The 21,483-nt window shown below is 32.3% G+C and overlaps 1 protein-coding gene and 1 non-coding gene across 2 annotated transcripts in view; both read right to left on the bottom strand.

Moving 5' to 3' along the window:
• Positions 1-543: 543 nt before the first annotated feature.
• The window catches only part of LOC138694780 (protogenin-like), a 538,126-nt gene continuing 517,186 nt past the window's right edge, over positions 544-21,483 (bottom strand). Inside the window, exon 20 of the mRNA XM_069818842.1 lies at positions 544-18,669. Within this exon, the coding sequence (XP_069674943.1) occupies positions 18,159-18,669 (511 nt within the window). The 3' untranslated portion in view covers positions 544-18,158. The remainder of the gene's footprint in view (positions 18,670-21,483) is intronic.
• Positions 13,071-13,143, bottom strand: TRNAN-AUU (transfer RNA asparagine (anticodon AUU)). Its single transcript has one exon. It is a non-coding gene; the product is annotated as a tRNA-Asn (tRNA).

The following is a 21,483-nucleotide window of genomic DNA, read 5'->3' as shown; positions in this document are numbered from 1 at the left end:
ATGCTGTCATAAGCTCATTTACGTGTCATGGAAGGCCAATGGCAAACCTCAGCATTTCAATTCAATAGGAAAACTATAAGCAGCCAAGGTTTTCTCTTTCCATTTAAGTAATACATTAACATACCAATCAACATACAAATTTGAGTAATTCACACAGAATATCCATGCTTAATGAGCTTATCAAGTGAGCAAATTACGTATTTTGGAAAAGCTACTTTGCAGCATTATGTACGACCTTACATATTTACACGTTACTACCGTACTTAAATAACTGCACCATCTGTATTTATTACAAATATTGTACTATAAATAATATTAAAATATTTGTAATAAAAATCACTAGATAAAGAATTCTACTTTAAATTTCTCTAATATAAATACTGATGATCGTAATGATTATGTGAGGTGAACGTAATATATAATGCATGACAATGAATGAGTGATGAATTGGTGAATCAACAGTAAATAATAGTAAGTATCAATGAAAGTTATTAGTAGTATTAATAATATTGGTAAATGATTCTGGTATACAATTACCAAGCATTTAAGGGTTTAATTATTTATTCCATTACATATAAATGGATTTCTCTGTACAAGCTGTATGTAAAAAATCTCTCCAGGTTTCAAACTACTTAAAAAAAAAAGAAACAAGATTTTTTTCATTTCTTTTGCTATATGTGTCACATATAATAATAATGTACGTCCCTGAGTGAGGTACCCCTAGAAGGGGTATTGAAACAGTAGTGTGGTGAGGTAGATTTTCTTGAATTTGGGAGAAAAAAAAAACAAAACAAAAAAAAAATAAGTACCTGATCACTTGTCGATCAGGCAGTCGAATTAGTGCTGCCATGACATGCCACCTCCAGAGTTGAAAAAGATAATATGTAACAAAACATCCATAATGTTAATATACTCTTCAGTGTTATATATTGTGTAAAACATTTTGCTATCGTTGAGTTTAATCCAACGTGTTATCACCTGTACAACTGAATTATGGAACTCAGATAATAAACCTAATTTCTTGAATACACAATCATTATCACATGAGAGGTCCATATATATAATTATATGATTGACGAGCATAACCGATCAACTTTTGATGTATCATAGTTAAGAAATAAATCCTCCTATATCATTTATCAATATTCAGTTTACAACCTAACTGCTTCCCTAATCTGAGGGGAATGTGTTTCTTATATACAAAAATGTGATTTCTTTATATACAAAATGGAGAAGGCTTATTTTCTTCCAATATATATGAAATTTACAAATGCTTTCAGAAATCGTATCTCAGAATGACTAATCAGGCCCTTGAGAAAAAAAGAAACACAAAATTGCATGTATTGCAATCTTTCACATTTAGTGACTCCTGATGCATGTTATAATATCTAACATATTATAAATTAGTGAACAAAGTAACATATGGTATGTTACAGAAAATAAATTTGTTTACAATTAACTAGAAGAAGGTAAGTTAGCATTTGAATTTACATTAAATGAAACCTGGCTCATAAAAGAAAATGGGAAGATTATTTACAATTTTACTTACTTGTTACTTCTTAGTACGTGTGTCCAGCTATAAGCTGATTATACGATGTCCACTATAAATCAAATAAGCAGTTTTCCAAAGCTTAAAATATATTATAAATTTGTTTGAATTTGTTTCGTTTATTGAATGAATGGAAGTGATTTACACAGTTAAATTTTTATGCTGAATAACATCTGCAGTTTATAAACTACTACTACTGCTTTGCTACTCGACTCAGAACGAGTCATATTGCAATCTTCAAAAAACTTGAAAACAGACAGAAAATTTGACAGCATATACTGACTGTTTGACAATAAATGCGTCATGGAAACAGCAATGAAAGTACTGTATTACCACTTTTCTCACACTATAATGATAAATCCAAGAATCTCAGAGAGTATCTGAAGGTGAAATAAAACAACACAAGAGAAACATAATTCAAACATCTCTCATTTCTAATAATATATCTAGATACAACGTTGCAACACAAATGGAGGTGGCATGTCATTTGTAAGCAGCACTCTTTATATGGCTGAGTACCGGTATGAGTTTGTATACGGCTGTAGTGTTACATATAACAACTGACAGGTTTTGCATACAATAATAATAGTAATAATTATAATTATTATTATAATAATACTAGACAATACCTATTGGTGGAGTCAACAAGGAAGGGACACATGCATACAAGAGACTGTCTAAATGTGTTACAACTGTAATTTTAAATATGTGTTAACATAAACCTGAGATAAAAGTAACACACTTACTGTAATTATTACAATTGCATGTACCAAATCTATCACTTTTATCCACATCCCATTAGGTTGCCAGTAATGTATGTAATTCAGGCATCTGAATGATAAATTAGATACACAGAAAGAATACAACCAACAGTGTGACAATATCTGCATATGACATTTTCTATTTAAAGGAAAATACTTCAACAGTAAACACCAAATTATATGATATAATTGAAACTCATGACTATGTCTCCACATTTCCTTATATATATTTAAGCTATGTCAGAGGATATATTTTCTCGAATTGTATCAGTGGAAATAAGAAACAATTATACCCTAATAATTATCTTTGAAAGAAAAAAGAAAAATATAATCTACATTCCCGTTTGGAGGCAGCCAGACAAATGAAGTACAGAGATCTTGTAAAACAACCTTCAAGAATTCAAACTTTTACACACCACGAATCAAAAGTAATGACTATGCCTACCAGAATTCTTACCTATATACAAAGCAAAGAAATTGTTCTTAAATGAGCAAGCACAGGTACAAATGCAGTAACTTAGCTGCATAAAATAAAAAGCAATAAAATAAGACAAATTATGTATATCACTAATTTTGAAACCAGGTTTCTCTGCTCTTAAACTTCGCAACATCTATCTAAAAAAAAAAAAGTGTATGTGATGTGATACGTCTTCAAGAATCTTCCAACATAACTAATAATGATGATGAGAATATTAATAATAGGCTAGTATGAATCCTATAAATAAGCATATACAGTATATTGTTTTCCTGAGATAAAATGCCTGAGAATGGTTGCTATGTTCCAGTATCATCTGCAATCATGTTTGAGCTAAATATGTCATGAGGATGAGTTTATGTAAATGTGTGGACATTTTCTATAAGCATGATGCTAAGAACTCACTAAATGTCTGAAGACAAAAAATCTCGCTCACTATAAGAAGGTGCTTTCTCAACTACTTAAAAGATTAGTTTTTATTTCCCACATATAAAAGTGATGGACTTGAAGCATTTAACACGTGACATGAGAGACAGATCAGTGACTGTTAACACTACAAAGAGAGCTACCTTAGTTGCGTGAATTAAAAAAATGAAAAAATTAATATATCTCCACATTAATAACAGTGTGTAAAATCTCTCGTATATTAAAATAATAAACAATTTTAGTTAATTTATAAAAGAAAAATTCAGATTACACCATTGTAAGTAAAACAGGAAGTACAATTCTGTAACATAAAACGTATACCTCAATCATTATCTCAAGCTCAATTAATTATATATAGTTTGCAATAAGCACATACATATACCTAAAAATAAAATTTCTGCAATTAGATCTCATGATTGGAGTCTTAAGCATGGTATCTGTTTCTGAGATATGTGAGGTAAAAGAAGTAATCAAGGACAGAAGGAATATGACACTTAAACATTAGCGGTACATAAATTACCATGACTAACCTTAGCGGCACAATGTTTCTGACCAAACTTAATTCCCAATTAAATTATTGGTTTCTTTGTGATTTACAATCGAATATTGTAATATTTTAGTGCTACAATTTCTATCACATTAACATAATAGCTGTGCTATATTTAACGAAAAAATGTATCTTTTTCCAGAAGTTTTAAAAGGTTATTCCTTATTACAGGCTTATGAAACCAATATTTTATTAAATTAAATCATTTAAATATAATAATTATTATTATACAATTTCTACGGCATAAATGCATCAATAGCTATGCTATAATTTAACGAGAAATGTATCTTTTCCCAAAAAGGTTACTCATTATTGTACATCTTGATTACACAAAGCTGCATATTATTTGTTTATGAGACCAATATTTTATTATATTATTAAAATATAATTATTATTTGTTTTTCCATTATATGCAATATATCTGCTTTTAAAATTATAAACACATCTTAGTTTTTTCTTTATTAAAGAACTCAATTTATTGTTTCAGTAATTTATAATCACGCTTAGTGAAATTAGTATGATACAGTATCTATTGAAACATTCTGATTCTGATATTGTACTAACCATGGTAATATTGAACAGTAAACTACTTTTTTCCTACTAGATAAAATTACTATTCTGTTTGAATTTTACAAGTAGGCTAGTTTTTATATGAAGTAATTAATATTTTAGACTGTTCTGAATCGTTAGCACTTTTCAACAATTGGTATGTGTAGAATATTATGAAGGTTCCTTTTTATCTAATGAATTTAAGTTTCTTTAAATGAAGTAGGTACTGGTACTATTTCTATTAAAGCAAAAATTTTGAAAAATTACCTTCATATTTTACTTTAAATTAACTTACAAACATGGAAACAAATCTAGACCACTAATACATTAGTATGTGCACTTCATATCCAGACAGGCGCACATAATTAACTTTCCAATTTTTATATCTATCTCGGACTTTTCATAATCTGGTGCAATTTTCTCTGTAGTCTATATTTCGGGATTTCTTTTAAGCTGCACTAAACGACAGGACTGTTAACAATGAGGAGTCAGGACAAGATAGGGTATTTTTATTTATGTAATATTGATGGAAAGTTTATGACTCTAATAATTTTTTTCATTGACTTGTGTTAATGATATTCACTACTAGTACTGTAACACATATGGCCTATGTGTCGCAAAATTTGTAACATGCATAGTGGAACTAATGCGGCACTGGCAATCATATCGCCTTGTTAGTTCATTCTGGGAGCCTTGAACCAACTGAACATCAGCAATTATACACGTAGTTTATATTTTTCTCAATAATACGTGTTACATTTTGGCTTTAGTCATTTTATTAAGCAATCACATGTCTATGTATTTCTGAAAGAAGTCGCATTTTCAGTACTAATAATTTTATTTTAGTATTTCAGTGGTTGAATTGAAACAAAAGAAACTGTGCTGCCAAAATTAAAGAGACAAATTATCCAATCACAACCACGCATGTAGATGTCAAAATTATTGCCCCATTATCACTTGATAATTCCTTTATTAAATATTGTAACAAGATTTGCCATTCTCCTAGCCACTGTTACACTTGTCACATTTACAATCTCAAATACAAATGATATAAAAAAAATAGGGCAGAAGTTTCAGTTACAGATTTCGATTTTCACTCCCTAACTGCAAGAAAATATTAATAAACTAGCTCTGATCGAATCAAGCTTAAATAACCAGATGTTTACGTCGTAAGTTCAATCTAGATAGCAAGATAGGAAATCAAATAATGTTTTCTAATCTAATTATTGCTTTAGTTCGTGACTTTACGAAATGACCCACTGGTATTAAAACAAAACAAACAAAAAAAGTATGGTTAACAATTTAAGATGAATGTCAAGGTAAAGTATAGATTCAAAAGTTTATAATCACAAGCAACTGTTCATACGTTAAATATAAACTTATCATGTAAAACACAATTTCTTTTGAAGAAATAATTAACTATGAAACTGAAGGATAATTTCGTGAATTTAGAAACTTTTAAAATTATGAATTGGATTAAGTAGCATTCCATCACAGTAGGTACCACGAATAAAAGTAATTTTCTTTACATTCAAAATTTAAAGCTTAAAAATGTATGTTTATTTCCTTCAGTCAACAGTTCCAAAATCGACAATATGTTCACAGTAAAATTTAAGTAAGCAGAAGTAATTACATAAGACCTAACGCATATCATCTACTGAGTAATAAAAATAGATTCCATGCTCCAAAATCGACAATATATTCATAATTTAAGTAAGCAGAAGTAATTATACAAGACCTAACGCAAGTCATTTAGTGAGCAATGAAGGTAGGTACCATGCGAATATTTATCTTTCTATACTCTATGAGGAAAGTATAAAAATGGCAGAATAAGATGAAATTGTTCGATTAGATCACCACAGGTTATTATCAAACAACTAGACTATTGTGAGTTCATATATTAAAAGCCTGAGATTTAGCCTAACTACTTTATGTACACAATATAATCTCTTGAAATGAGCTGATGTGTGACCAATGACAGTAAACTATTGGAATGTATTTACTTGAAATAAATGCATAAAGTTACCGGTACTCTACATTGTGATCCTATGACTCTTGTTGTACTAACTGTGTTCTGTATATCTATGATAAAATCTCTGCAAACATCCGTTAAGTAGTCAAATATAAAAATAAAATATAAAAAATTGAAACTATAAAGAGACAGCTGAAATATTAGAGTGTGATGTGTATTAAAGGTAAGCAGATTGGAGAGATTTGAATGAAATGAGATGTGACAGGTTTCATTCTCTTTGACAGGCTTAACTATTCATGTTATCTTGATCACATATTTCAAGCAAAATTATTTTCTCACTTTAATTTATTATTGATTTGCTAGAATTTGCAAGATTAAGTATCCTCCCTTTGTTACACGTATTTTTTATTTTTATGAATTCCACTTTTCTGAACTGTTTTATTAATGGCAAATTTGTGAACATATTTTATTTAGATCACAATGCTAACTTAATCAAATTTTGTGACATTAATATATACAATATTACATTAATAATGTACTGATAATAGAATATTTAATTAAATACAACATTTTTTTTTCTTTTAGCCTCTTATTGGAATTGTACACATTTTGTCACAAAGCAATAATTTCTCTTTAACTATCAATTAAATTATTTACTATATTTCTTTATATTTAATGATGTTAAACTATCAATTAAATTATTTAAGTTGTATCTATTTTTTACACAGGCTTTTAAAATTAAAAAAATGAAGTGTTCGAACAATTTCTATTAATATTATTTAATTACAAAATTAAATTACTATTTTTAATTGCCACAGCTAAAGTAATAAACTGTGATTACATTTATTGGCATAAATATCAAATCTGGATGCTGTTTCCACCCCACCCCCCCACGGCGATCATTATGAGATTGCACAATGGCATAGACAATCAGTGTAATGTGGGGGCGAGGGGACACTACTGTCAGTATCCCTCAGTGTCTATACATAAATACAAAACAAAATTGTTTACTTCCTAAAAAAATGTATATTCTAAAATTCACACCAAATTGTCCTCAGTAAACATGTATATTGTGAAAAATTAATAAGCAGCTTCAGAGCTATTAAACCAATATGTACTCTTGGGGCGCATACAGTAGCATTTCAGTCAAAGCATCGCGTGTAAGCCGAAAGATCGTAGATTCGACTACTGATGGATTCTATTGATATAATCCCTCACCCCCAATTATACTATATCCCTGGAGTTCACTTAGCTTCCAAAGGAAATGAGTATCAGGGTCATCCTTGGAGGCAAAGGTGACCAGCATGTAGAACCGACATCTCTACTGCTATTCAATGTCAGTTGCTCCGCGAGGTGGGATTCCTAATATGTCACCATCCTAAGGGCTTTCCTGAGTCTCTAAGGAGATAGCTTTGCTTACATGTGTTTTTATTTCGAAATAACACTAATTAATGTGAACTAAAAACTGAACTATAATCATTTTCCGTGTACAGTACTCTAATTAGGCCTAATGAAGTACCGGTACATGAAGCACAAGCAATTTATAATTTTGTTTTGGGTTTCGAGGTAATTTTAATAATGAGATCATTATTACAACTGCAAGAATATTCATAATATCATGAATTTAAGTGCAAAGTAAAGATTCATTTCTTTACATTTAGGCTCACATTATGCATTATTTGCACATCTCCATTATATTACAAATTTGATAAATAAGGAAAGTGAATTCTCTACATTTGAAACCAACAACAAAATTGGCTTTAATGAGAGTTAACTACAAAAAAGAATCTTAAAAAAAAAAATTCGGAGACTTTAGGTTACTTATTGTAGTAAATTGAAAATTACTGCTTTAAGCTACAACTATTATTATCTATGCAGATAAGCAGATCATACATGTTAACAATTTCAACGGTGCAAAGTTTTAAACTAAAGATAATGTGTTTCAGCAATTGTTTCGAAACTGTAAATATAATTAAACCTAAAAACACTTAAATTTCATATATGTACAGAGAGATCAAATCTAAGTTACCAGCATTCTTACCGAACTGCAGGTTGCTGTGTGACAGATAGTATGTTGTGTTTTCCAGGTATCTTTTTTGCTTTAAAGGGGAACAAAACACATACATCGAATGTTAGTTGAGTGTTGGACAACTGAGATTAGCTCATTTTAAATGGAATGGTGCAACGTTAATTTCTCGATGACAATTGGAAGTAGAGTTATTCATAATTTAAGATTTTCTGCATGATGTCAGTAAGCCAAGCGCTGACCTTGCAGTCTGCTTGAGTTATGTTCTCTAACATGCCAGTTAAATGGCTTCACATGTTTCCCCGTTTATAACAATTGTTAACAACTTACTATTTACAACAATGACAATAAATTAACTTCATTAGTAAAATCAGTAGTGTAAACTTTACATTCAAGTGTTATTTTGTTGTAATACAGTAATATGAAGTGTATTTTCGGAATGAAGGCTATTTTTTGTCTAATCTAAACCAATACTAATAAAATTTTGTCACGAACTACTGGACCTGTGTCTGACATTAAATTATTATAAATGTATAAACAAGCCTACCTCTTATCAGTGTTGTATTGGTAATCGGGTGAACTTTTTGCAACTCATTTCATCTGCAGGTGGTTTTAGTACTGGAGCAATGTTTTGTGGGATAGAGGTTCCAGATAACATTAATGCCAATGCAATTAACACATTGCCTCTTGGACGTCGACATTGTATTTCCTGTGAATACCACACCACTGTACATTATGATCCTCTTCACAAATAGTCGTAATACACAACATTGCCTCTTTAGTGTAACGACTCACTTTTATAACAGGTGATGCAGAATGCGAACAAAATTTAAATAGTTTATTTAAACAACTCCATAAAATTTGAAACCACGTTACTTCAATAGAAGTTTTTTTGTTTATGTCTTCGCTATCATTGTCTTCAAAGTCACTTTCGGAATTTTTACTCGGTTCATAACTTCCATCATTACTATTGTCAAAGTTTCGTCGATACATAATTATCTAAATATTTCAGTTCCCATTTCGCACTGAACTTCTTTATCTACATTAAATGTTTCTTCTGGATCTTGGGATGAAATTTCCTCATTAACTATGACGTCACAAGTAGATGCACATAGTGTTTGAAGAAGCAGAGAAACAATCTTCTTCCTCTCTTTCGTCTCATATCATAAATTTCGTGGTTTCTTGTCTTCAACTTTCAATATATTTACATCTTTCACAGTTGGCATTGCTCCAGATTTAAGGGTAGGTCCTTTTCTTTTATTGGGGAGTAATTTAAACTTCATAACCTCAGATTCATCATGACTGTAAAAAATGGTCAGAGCAAATAACTGCATTAGATGCTGGGAAGAAGTGTTTTGCAAAACTGCATCCAGGCTGAGTGCCGCTTTGGAGAGCGATCTCTTTTAGGAAATGAGTAGAAGAATTTTCTCTCCTTTCCGTCCTTGTCTTCATATCCATAAACCGCACATTGAGGCATTTTAATAACTGCATAGAATGAGGAAGAAACTCACTGCTACAGCTACGCGACCGCATGGCGAAGTGACGTCATACTATTTCTAAGAAATGCTCTACTGTGAAAACGGTGGCAAGCTGGAAGTAAAAACTATTGCATCGTTGCTTTGAAGGACGAGTACATTCATTTAAAATATGTATATTTTTTGTGTTGTGTTCCTCTTTAAGCCCAACAAAGGACACAATGTATGAGTTTACCTTAGCAGTTGTTGCACTAAATCAGAGATACAATTCCACTGGCACTTTACACTACCTCAGTTAGTAGTCATATGAACTGTATTGTGAAATGTGTATTTTAACCATGGGTAGATATACAGGATTGCAACGCGTTTTCCTCACATGCATACTTTCAAGTGTTTGTTTTGTCAGAGCATACTTCAGACAAAGTGTTTTCTTATCGAGAATGGAACCTATTTCTCAATACTTATTACATCTAGATTACACAACTTTTAAGACTATATCACTTAGGAATATATTTATGATCACTTTCACATGTTAAATGTAAACTAAGTTTGTAAACTAGTCAACTAGGTATCGATAAACTTAGTTTACGTAAAAATGATCAACATAAATATATTCCAAACTTATTAATACCGGTAATTTAACAACGCAATGTTTCAGTGGTTGTGTAGCTTCGAAAATGCCATCGAAACTTGTGTAAGAACAGCTATGTGCGATTTCTCTTTCAGTTTCATTAACTGACTTAACTAAGACTGGCAATGTACAGTGCCAACATATTGTGTCACTGGCTGATAGAGCCACACTTCTTTGTCAGATGTATTAAAATGAACAAGATGCTGGTAAAACTCGTTGCATTCCTTGTCATATGGCAACCTCACTGCTTGGTAAAAATGCCAGTGACTTAGGTTTGATTCATTCTGTATAAAATTACCTTTTTTGTCATTTTTACTTCAAGTGTATCAGTACTATTGTCAAAAAAAACTCAGTAACTACGACTTATTAAATAATACATAATTTTTATCAACTTTCGTATAATGATGTACGAAACACAACTGGCACTACTATTGCCAATAGAACTCGCATGTAAGTTTATTACATAACCTGTGAAATTAATAAGATTTTTCATCCAAGTAAACGAGTATGGCAAAATACGACTTTCTTCGAATAAAAGAACTAGCTAAATGCTTTAAATAAAAATATTAGAGCTCAATTTTCCTGAAAGAACATAAGGCATAAACAGTATTTTAAATTATATTATCTGCAATGTAATGCCATTAAATAATAGAAAAAGAGCCTCTGAATTTATTAACTTTCCAAACAGGGCCAAATTGGCTCCCAACTGTATGCCTACAGACTGAAAATAATGGATTCGGTAAAAGGATACTACTTTTCCCTTTGCCAAAACTTCTGCAATAGTTCTGGGGTGTACACGTTCTGTTACAACAGAAGTATTTTGGACTCATCCTTAGTGAAGAAAGTAATTGGAGGGTGATAATGACTATCATCTCCTCCTAATGCCTCGATCAAGAAAACAGTTCTTATTTCCTGCACTCCATACACTTTTAAGGAGTGCTACATTTGCCTGTGTCAACCTGCAGAATAACAGAATGATGGGTGAAAATCGAGAGAATATGGAAGGATCGTCTTGGACGAAAGAAGGAAAACATATTTCAGCGCAAAATGACATCATAACTAGCTTTGTTAACAAACTTACAAAGAATGAGTAATTAAAATTGAAAGCTGGATTACCTTGTAAAGTTACAGTAACATATAAGCCTTCTAAAAGAAGTTTCGAAATAATAGTGTGTTGGTTGTGTTTTCTTAAAAACACTGTATTAATGAAACTTACTGCACTGAAAAATAGCATGATAAAAGAATAATACCCTTAATAAAAAGTTTCTATAGTTTGCTATCAGATCGTCTTTCACTTTGTAAGAGTTCTGGTAACACTTTCCATGGAAGACATCTCAGAGTACATGTTTTATAGACAATCTGTCATAGAAACAACGGAATTTTGTCTGACTGACTGCAAACGAATATTTATAAAAGAAATAAATGGACAGTCTCTTGCACGTATTACATGCTTGGGTCCTGCAGTTTGTGTAACCTGCAACATAAAAACTATATGTATTATAAAAAAGACATACATTAGCATATTTAAGACACTGTGCAGTCTTGCAGATGATAAGAAATCTAAATGCTTTCTGATAACTTACTAGACAGTGCCGTTAATATTATACAACATTATCAATAATTCGATGTATAATGCAATCAAATAAAACTCTGCCTACCAATTAAGTTATGTCATTCATGAACATCTATATTAAAACAAATCTTGTTACTAAGATATTTATGAATAGCATAATTTCATAGATATTACATTCAAATAATCCATAGCTGTAGTTTATCTATGCTTTGGTTAACAAACACATCTTCATCACGTGTTCAACTGCCCTGCAGATTAATTATATATTACAGAATATTAATACTTCACTATTTTCTTCTTCAGAAAAGGAAGTTAATGGGTATGTATTAGGTGTACTGACACTGAACTGCAAGACTGCACAATATCTGATAATGGACCACAGGTAAGTTGTACATCTTGTTCTAGAAATTCTATTGGTCTGTTAAAATTATGCATTAAGACTGAATACATTTGTAATTAAAAACAAAGACTAGGTCAACAGTATCACGAGACACCGAACAAGAGGTACTGTCTAGCTTCAATAGTCTGCATAGTATAATATTAAAATTACATTCTAATTAATTTAAACTTACACTTAAAGACTCACTCGTTAATATAGAATGTGCATACTTTGAAGGTGTGCTCAGAGTGACAAATTTACAGATTGGATCTGAACACACCTTAAAAAGATACAGTATTATTTTCAATTATTATTATTATTCTTATTTATACTTTGTTTAAAGACAGCATTTCTTGGGCCTGTTTAGCGAACGACCTTTCGAGCATAAATCATGGATACAATTGGATTGGCTCGCTAACGGCAAAGAGGAACAGTTCGTGCTGGCAATCACAACAGAGCTAACAATCCACTACGATGAAGTAAGGAAGGAAATGAGGGTGGGGTGAAAATAATAAATAAGTTACTTGGAGGACTTAGAGCTGAGCCTTTGAAACATAGGAGTGATGAATCAGATATCTGCCCTATGAAGCTACATTACAAAACCAGCTAATTTTCAAATTCTTAAAAAATCAAATTGAACAAGCAAATCAAGCTTTCAGGTATAACTCCCTGTAAAGTTGATTTGAATAATTTCGAGGGAAAAATTGTTCCGGGGCCGGGTATCGAACCCGGGACCTTTGGTTAAATGTACCAATGCTCTCCCAACTGAGCTACCCGGGAACTCTACCAGACACCGATCCAATTTTTCCCTCTATATCCACAGACCTCAAAGTGGGCTGACAACCTTCAAGCAACCAACATTGAGTGCACACTAACTCTGTGTGACTTAAATTGTGGTTTTCTACTAACGAACAGTGACATGTATTATGCAAATCGTTAACAGAAAACCACATTATTGTAGAAGAATTCGAAACGTTTAAATGCAGCATGTGTTTAATCAAGGAAAATGGTAAATGCAAAGCAGCACTTAAAATTAATGTCAAAATTTAAATTACTCAGAATAACATCTTCATTAAAAATTAGGATTTTTACATAATTAAACAGTATTGCTCAATTTCAAAACAACTTCTTATGTAAATTGTACTTCACATTGTTAAATTGTTTAAAATATCGATCTGTCCACTTTGAGAGACACTTAAATTGCAAAAAGATATGGGCATCATGACATACCAGTAATCATCTTGCTACATTAAATCTACCTAACGAAACAATATACCATAGGTCTAATTTTATATGCTTATAAGATAACTGGCACTTAAACAATTTCATAAAATTTTAGTTACAACAGAATTTACATAGCTTCATATTCACAACTACAGGCGTAATAGTAACTCAACACTCCCATTTTCAACAGCACATTTCAACTTCGTCTTAATCAACAAGGGAGCCATGTGTAGGAGCAGGGGTAAATTACATTTTAAGGTGCGAGCAAGTACACTTATAAACTATAAATATTAAAAAAAAAGTATATATAAACTCAGCTACAAATATAAATTGACAGAACATATTGTTGTTTGTATAAAATGCATTATGTTATTCCTTTTCACTTTATTTTCAAAATAAAAATGAGGTATTCGTTTGAGAAAATTCATTATCAAAACAGGAAACTGAATAAAACATTCTGTTTATGTATATATAATTGGGAGGAAATAATATCAGATCAAAATGAAACAATGAGGATAAGCTTGTCTGAGGTTATATTAAGAGATTTGGAAAATTGACTCTAAAGTTGTTCTTTCAAGAGATACAGAAGTGCCGTTTTCCATTTTTAAATTGGCAGCCACATCTTAGTACGCGGATTTCTTGTTTTTTAACATTCAAAGCCCATAGAAAAACAAGATAAACTCTTGGTTGAATGCCTTTGAAATAATAATCAATTAGAGGATAAAGTTAAATTGAATTTCGTAAGAAACCATATTTTAAGATTTTAATAAACATACTACAAAAGCCATGGTTTTTAATTCAATATTTCACGTCTAAATTTTGTTTTAAGCACAGCTGGTGTTGAAATAAAATAAAGTAACTCTAATAACTGTACTTAAATAATAATTATATACATTAACCTGAAATACTTCAAGTCCAGAACAAAGTTTTCTCTTTGAATTTAATTCACAAAGAAGTGTCAATTCAAAACGAGAAATCAAATTTAAAAAATAAACATTTAGATAAATTACTGCTGAAAAAACTAATTAATGTATAACAATTATGTATGGAGATAAGCCACCTGCAGCAGTACAGTACAAAGATGTTTGGTATTGTCCTTTTATTAAACCGAGATGTTCAAAATTTAACACAATGTTCAGAATATTAATAGACTTCTGGTAACAGTTCTTTATGCTCAAGTCTCCTTTTACGGCAATTTTCTAATGAAGAAGAAGGGCAGGCATAATATAGGATCTCACTGAGAAATACAAATATGTCACTTTTGTCTCTTAATAAATTAATAACATAATTAAAAATAAGTCCATAATAATGGTAAAATTTAGTATTACGGTATTTTTAATTCAGACAATAATATAATGATTTAGATAATATGTTAATTACATCATTTAAACTTGAGACTTTCTTTCTAGTGAATGACATGAATAAAGTCTACATAGTTAAGGGATACATTTCTTTGCAAGCTCTTAATTAAATTGTAAAATACTGTATAGTATTCTACGAACTATTAATTTGTTGAGCATTAATTACATTCTCACTTAGTGCAATAATTAGTAAAAATGAACCCAACATGAGGCATGCAACACAAGCAACCCTTGTAGTTCTATGGACTTGTTAACAGAATGAAATCTCCTGGCCGAGCGAGCTCTGGGTCATCAGCCTACCTCTACAACAAACAGAAACCTGACTTGCATCTTGGTAACTTAACATGTTCACCGATCCCACACCAAGAAAAATAAAATTGTTTAATGAGAAGAAATTTGTACGTCAGATAAAAGGCACCGAGGACCCAAAAATTGTTTTGAGAAATATTTTGTTTCATTTTTCCATTTCATTTTTATATATTTTTTTTATCATTTTTTAAAATCCTTTTCTTCCTATCATTCCCAACATCAACCAACCAAGACTATGAAGTTGGGAATATGAGACGTTTGCAACTAACCTAAACTCTATCTTTGCTGTGTGAAAGCAGCCAAATACCTCCAGAGGTACTGAAAAATACACAACACCCACATCCCTGCACATGGTTTCAGCCATGCAACACAATCCTTTGGGCTAACCAATATATCCTAATGTTAAAAAAAAAATAATAAAGTACAAGTCTTTCCCACTGACCACAAAAATCGGTATTAAGTGCAATTCTAGCATCAGAAATATCGTTGGGAGATTTGAGAGGAAATGAGGCACTTCTAACAGAAACGCCACCCTTCCATTCCAACAATGGCTATCCTGCGACTGACTACCACAATTGCATAGATCCAGAAAAAAAAATATGTATGGTGCAACTTCAGGAGCGTTATATTGCCCTTGCAACACACTGGTGCAAGGCACTTCTGGCAGATCGCAATTACGCTCAAAATTTACTTCATGTTTTTTTTTTTAATTTCATTCTATTTTGGCTGCTTATTATGCGGAGTTAAAAGAAAAAGTGAGTTCAGTGGAAAACACGCACTATGGACACAAACATGAACGCAACATATGCCTGCATACATGCTAATTTTTTTTTTTTTCAATGTTCTCCTATATATCTTACATAAACAGGGAATAATTCTACTATACATTATTTGATGCTTAGAAATACACAAACAGTATCGTAGTACGAACAAGAGGACATGGCCTAACTCAGCCCATAATGAGAGAGAGAAAAAAGAGAGAAAGGATAGAGAACAAGAGAGAGAGAGTAAATATGTGGAGAGGACAAAAAATCATTCTGCATTATTTTACAAGACTCTTATTTTTCTCAGGTACCAGCATTATACTCTTGAAGTAAGGGCAATGAGACCCGTCTTAACATCAACAGTCAATGTGTGCCCTCCTTGGCTTTAATATATAATAATGTTTCTATAATGCTACTGCACTGGATAGCAAAGGGAAATACCAGGGAATGGGAGGGAAGATGCAGCTCACCCTACAGGCGGCTTGTGCAAAACATCAACATTATACACACACATACACTTGCAGCAGATGAGATTTCTAACCAGGTCCCATGCATGTACAAGAAGATGAGTTACTACCTGCACGGCCAACAAACAACCATTATATTCAACTTGAAAGGTTCGTAGCAATGAACAGATAACACACATTAATCAAAGAAATTCGTTTCTTAAATGGTGAAGTAATAAGAAAGTAAAATCTTAGTTCTTAATAGAATTTTTGACATTAAGTTTCGAGACCAAAAGCTTCAATTTTGTATAAATATATAGATAAGGAAAGAACATTTACGCTCCTATGAACTTCAATAGCCACCAAGTCACTAGTCCATTTTAAAAACATAATTTGTCTGAATTCATTGCAAACAAATTTAGAGAGAATAACATAAAGAATATTAATTCCAAAATACGAAGGAACAGTTATACTTATCCCGAATATCTTTAAGGCAATTATCTCCTAATACGAAATTATAAAGTCCGTACTATTTAAAAGTAGAAGAATCATTAAGGAGATAAAATGGTCACGTGAGTTAGCTGGCCATCCTTACACAGTGCATTTTGACTACATGATACTGCCTCTCTCCTCAGCAGAGAAAACTACTCCTTTGTTTTGCAAATGCAAACCAGAAGAGAGTGAAAACAGTTATTTAAAAACAAATTTTGCTCAGGGCTCCCACTCAACACTAATGCACACCCTTAACACTTCTAGATTCTCTGTTTTAACAGTATGTGACAACACTTATAAATGTGAACATTAAAAATAATAGGAACTGCACATGGTGACTGAGGAGCAATCCATTACATGGTCACTTATGAGTTATGACTGTATACAAGACGTGTTTATCAGTGCATTACACTCAGCAAAAATATTTCAACATTAATTATAATTTTGGCCAAAAATAAATACTGTATTAATTTTAAAAGAAACCAAAACCTCAATACAATTTCCCTATAAATACCGTCACAACAGAATTCACAAATCTGTAAAACCAAAAACTTTCAATTATACTGCTTTTGAAGCCCACCATGATATTCTGAACATCTTGCAGATGAGTGGAGACCCTGGTAGTACACACATTATATAAATATACCTTCAAACTCTTAAAATTCAATCATTACCATCATAGATTCCATCTATACAGTACTCTTATAGTTACATATCATATAGTAGTTCAGTAGTAGTGGTGGTAATGGTAGTGGCGTGGTAGTAATAGTTATAGTTATGGTAATAGTAGTACCACTACTACTAACAGTAGTGTAGTAGTAGTAGTAGTAGTAGTAGTAGTAGTAGTAGTAGTAGTAGTAGTAGTTGGAGGAGCTGGTAGATAAGTAGACCAGATATGACTATGGTGGTAGAGATGGCAATGGTGGTAGTTGTGTAGTAGTAGTAGTAGTAGTAGTAGTAGTAGTAGTAGTAGTAGTAGTAGTAGTAGTAGTAGTAGTAGTAGTAGAACAGTAGTAGCAGTAGGAGTAGTGATAGTTTCAATAGCAGCAGTGAAGTATGTAGTAAGTTACGGTAGTTTAATAACATCAATTACTAATAAACAAAATATTGAGTTGTACCCGCATCCATCCGAAACTTAATTTTTTTTTTTTTTATTATTTGTTTGTAATGTTTTAAATAGTTCCAATAACAATACTTTGTTATTGGTTGAGTAACAGATCATTATGAGGAGAAACTGTTGCTGCTGCTGAGTGAAACAGTTCAGTTTGGGGTGTGACTGTTGTTGATGAGGAATTATAAGGGGGGGATTGTTGCAGAAAAGGGGGATGGAACTGGCTTCTTGTTGTGGTGGTACCCGTATTATTATCGATGTGATGAAGGCTATGGCTGTTATGACTACTGTTGTTCTGATGATTATGATGATGATTATTATTATGTTGTTGTTGTTGCTGCTGATGAAAATGATGATGTGGGGAATGCTGTTGACTGTTATGCTGTTGCTGATTTTGGTGGCTGCTTTGGTTACCTCCTTCGTTGAGGGCACCACCATCAAAACTTAGGTCCAAATTAGTGACCTGAGTTGCATTGAGGTCAAGATCGTTGACGCCAATCTCTGCACTGCTGATGTCTCCGGTCCTGTCCCTATCACTACCGCTGTTGTCTGTGGTTGATTCATGACTGCTTTCGGGCTGCAGTGATGTTTCTTCCCCTCTATAAAAGCAAACTATTCTTTGAAAGAAGACATTGCTAAATTTGTTGCATTATCTTAAAGCTAAAAATTTCTCTCATACATATTGCATATGTAAATTTTCTTGATAGATATATACATATTACCAGCACTTTTTTTCAGCCGGAATGATCCAGAACGCGTTCCGGTAAACTTTTTGCCATTACAAATTCCAACGAGATACATTTTATAAGCAAAATTGAAAATTAAAATTGCCGCCACTGCCGAGTCCAAGAGTTTACATTTTCTCATTATTATCGTTGGTGCAAAAGTAACTCATGCAATCTAGTGTTGCCATCTTCCGTTACTGATCCTGAAACTATAGCCCGAAATCGCAAAATTTCCGTTGTGCTTAAAATCGATGAGCTCCGTTTGGAACTTATTGTAATATAAGGTATGTAGGCCTAATATTTTTAAACCTACGTTTTTGTTAAATAATGTGATCGAGTGATAGAGTTCCGGTAAACTTTTTTCCAGAAAAAAAAGCACTGCATATTACCTTAGCAAGTTACTTAAGATGTCACCATTAAAACTTTTATGAATTTATAATTTTTTATCATACAGTGGTGTGTAAATTGTGACAAACAAAATTAATACTTTACTATTTAACTCATGTTGGAGCAGGGCCGCCTGTAGAAATTATGGACCTTCACACAAACATTTGTTACCACCCTCCCTCTCCCCACACCAGTAGTTTAGTGATGCTGAAATTCTATAATTTAAATACAATACCGGTACTAGGAAAACAAGCTAAAGGAATTTATTACAATATATAGTGTAGAGCAATGATGTCTTACACGACTCCAGAATGGAAGTACTATGTTTTGAATGTTGCCTGGCTATTCAGTGTTTTTATTTTATATCTTCCGAAACAGGCCTAGGCTTAATATTTCAGCTACCTAAAGATTGAAGTTAAAGACACACAGAGTACATAGTACGCCAAACACAGGTAGTGCAATGGATAAAGATATACACAAACAGGTCGTCGCTTCGTGTTTGTGGAGTACAGTAAACTCCCAATACAGTAGAGCACTGCTGAACAAGTTCTTACCAACTATTGAAATGAGGCATGACCAATATGAAGCTATTATAATGAGTATATTACATATGAACGCATGCTACAATCGTGATCTCCATTTCCATCGTGAGCATTGCAGTGAATAATAATATGCATTCATAAGTTATAGAACTTGAACATCCTGCAGATGTCACTTAAAATGATTTTATAACGCGAGAAATTTCTTTCATTATCACATGATATTATTGGTGCATGAGAATAATACAAGATATTCCTATGTCTGACATTTCTTCATGTTTCATCAGGCCACTGCATATGTCACTCGCCACTGAAAACCCAACATTTTTCTCTGAACTTTTCTAAAAATTTTCTAAAGTGTATATTATTTAATTTAGTAATTGGGATGTTGGCACTGACCCAGCATAGTGCACAAATCCATGCTAAACATCGAGTTAATATCTTGATCATTTTCAAATTTTGATGGTAGGCCTACTGGTTCTTTTGGATTATGTTCAACACAATTTCTGTGCCTTTTGATATTGCAATGCATTTCAATGTACTGTTTTTCTCACTTTTGTGTTTATTTTATACAATTTATATGTAATGTTATCTATAGTAGCAATGAAAATATGTCATCTACATTAACAGTGAAAATACCAGTTCAATACTCCTCAACTACGAACTGCAACATTACATGCTTGAGTATCTTACCAAAGGCATTTTACCTTTGCAATGAACCAACAATCAGCCACAAAGATGTAGTTATTTAAATAATAAGACTAATAACAGAACAGCACTGATTGATAAAAGACTCAATATGACTGCATCCAACTTCGACTTATTAGAGTGAGAGGATAGAGGATGCGTAACTATTTTGTTTACGAATGTACCTATACCTGCACTGTGACGTCACACATACCTACTTTGAATCAGGAAACTTCATTCCAGCTTATAGGTAGCTAAATTACGAAGTTTACAGATTGCTCTGCATTGTTTATTAAAACAAACAAATGATTAGAAAATGTTGTGTTTTAAAGGATGCAGATTGGTTATTCACATATATACAGTAGCGTGCAAATTAATTCGAACAACGTAATTACTTATGCAAAAACACTCCAACGGGATAAAAAAAAAAGGATCTAAGACATACCTCAGTAATCTATGTGGCCTCCCTTGTTCCTAATAACAGCTCTGAGACGATTTGGCATGGATTCCACTAATTTCCCACAAATATTCTTCATTTCTTCATCGTGAAACCATACACCAATGAGGGCAGAAATCATCTTCTCCTTTGTAGAACAATCCATTTTTTGCATTCTTCTTTTGTAAATTGACCACAAGTTCTCAATGAGATTGATGTCGGGTGAGTTGCCTGACCGGGGAGTACCTGAATATTCTTCTTGTTGAAGAATTCTGTAGTTTTTCGAAACGTATGGCATGGTGCCAGGTCTTGTTGGAACACACCTCTGCCATCCGGAATGATTTTTGCAGCTGGAGTACGATTCTGGTTTCCAATAAGTGAATATATTTGTCAGAATTCATCATTCCCTTGATAGGTATTAATGCTCCAGACCCTTCATGTGTAAAACAACCCCAAAACATTACTTTAGGGGGGTATTTGGGTGCTTGTTGGAGATGAGCTGCTGTTACTTTTTCGGATCCTTTCCGTACGTAAGAAACACGGTGGCTGTGGACCTCGAAATGAGACTCATCAGAAAAAAGTACATTCTTCCAGTCATTCACTGTCTAGTGTTGATGTAATTTTGCCCATATTAAGCGT

Source organism: Periplaneta americana, chromosome 2 (assembly GCF_040183065.1).
Source record: "Periplaneta americana isolate PAMFEO1 chromosome 2, P.americana_PAMFEO1_priV1, whole genome shotgun sequence".
NCBI classification, from domain to species: Eukaryota; Metazoa; Arthropoda; class Insecta; order Blattodea; family Blattidae; genus Periplaneta; species Periplaneta americana.
Note: the sequence above shows the minus strand (reverse complement) of the source record. Positions and strands in the feature narration are given on the sequence as shown.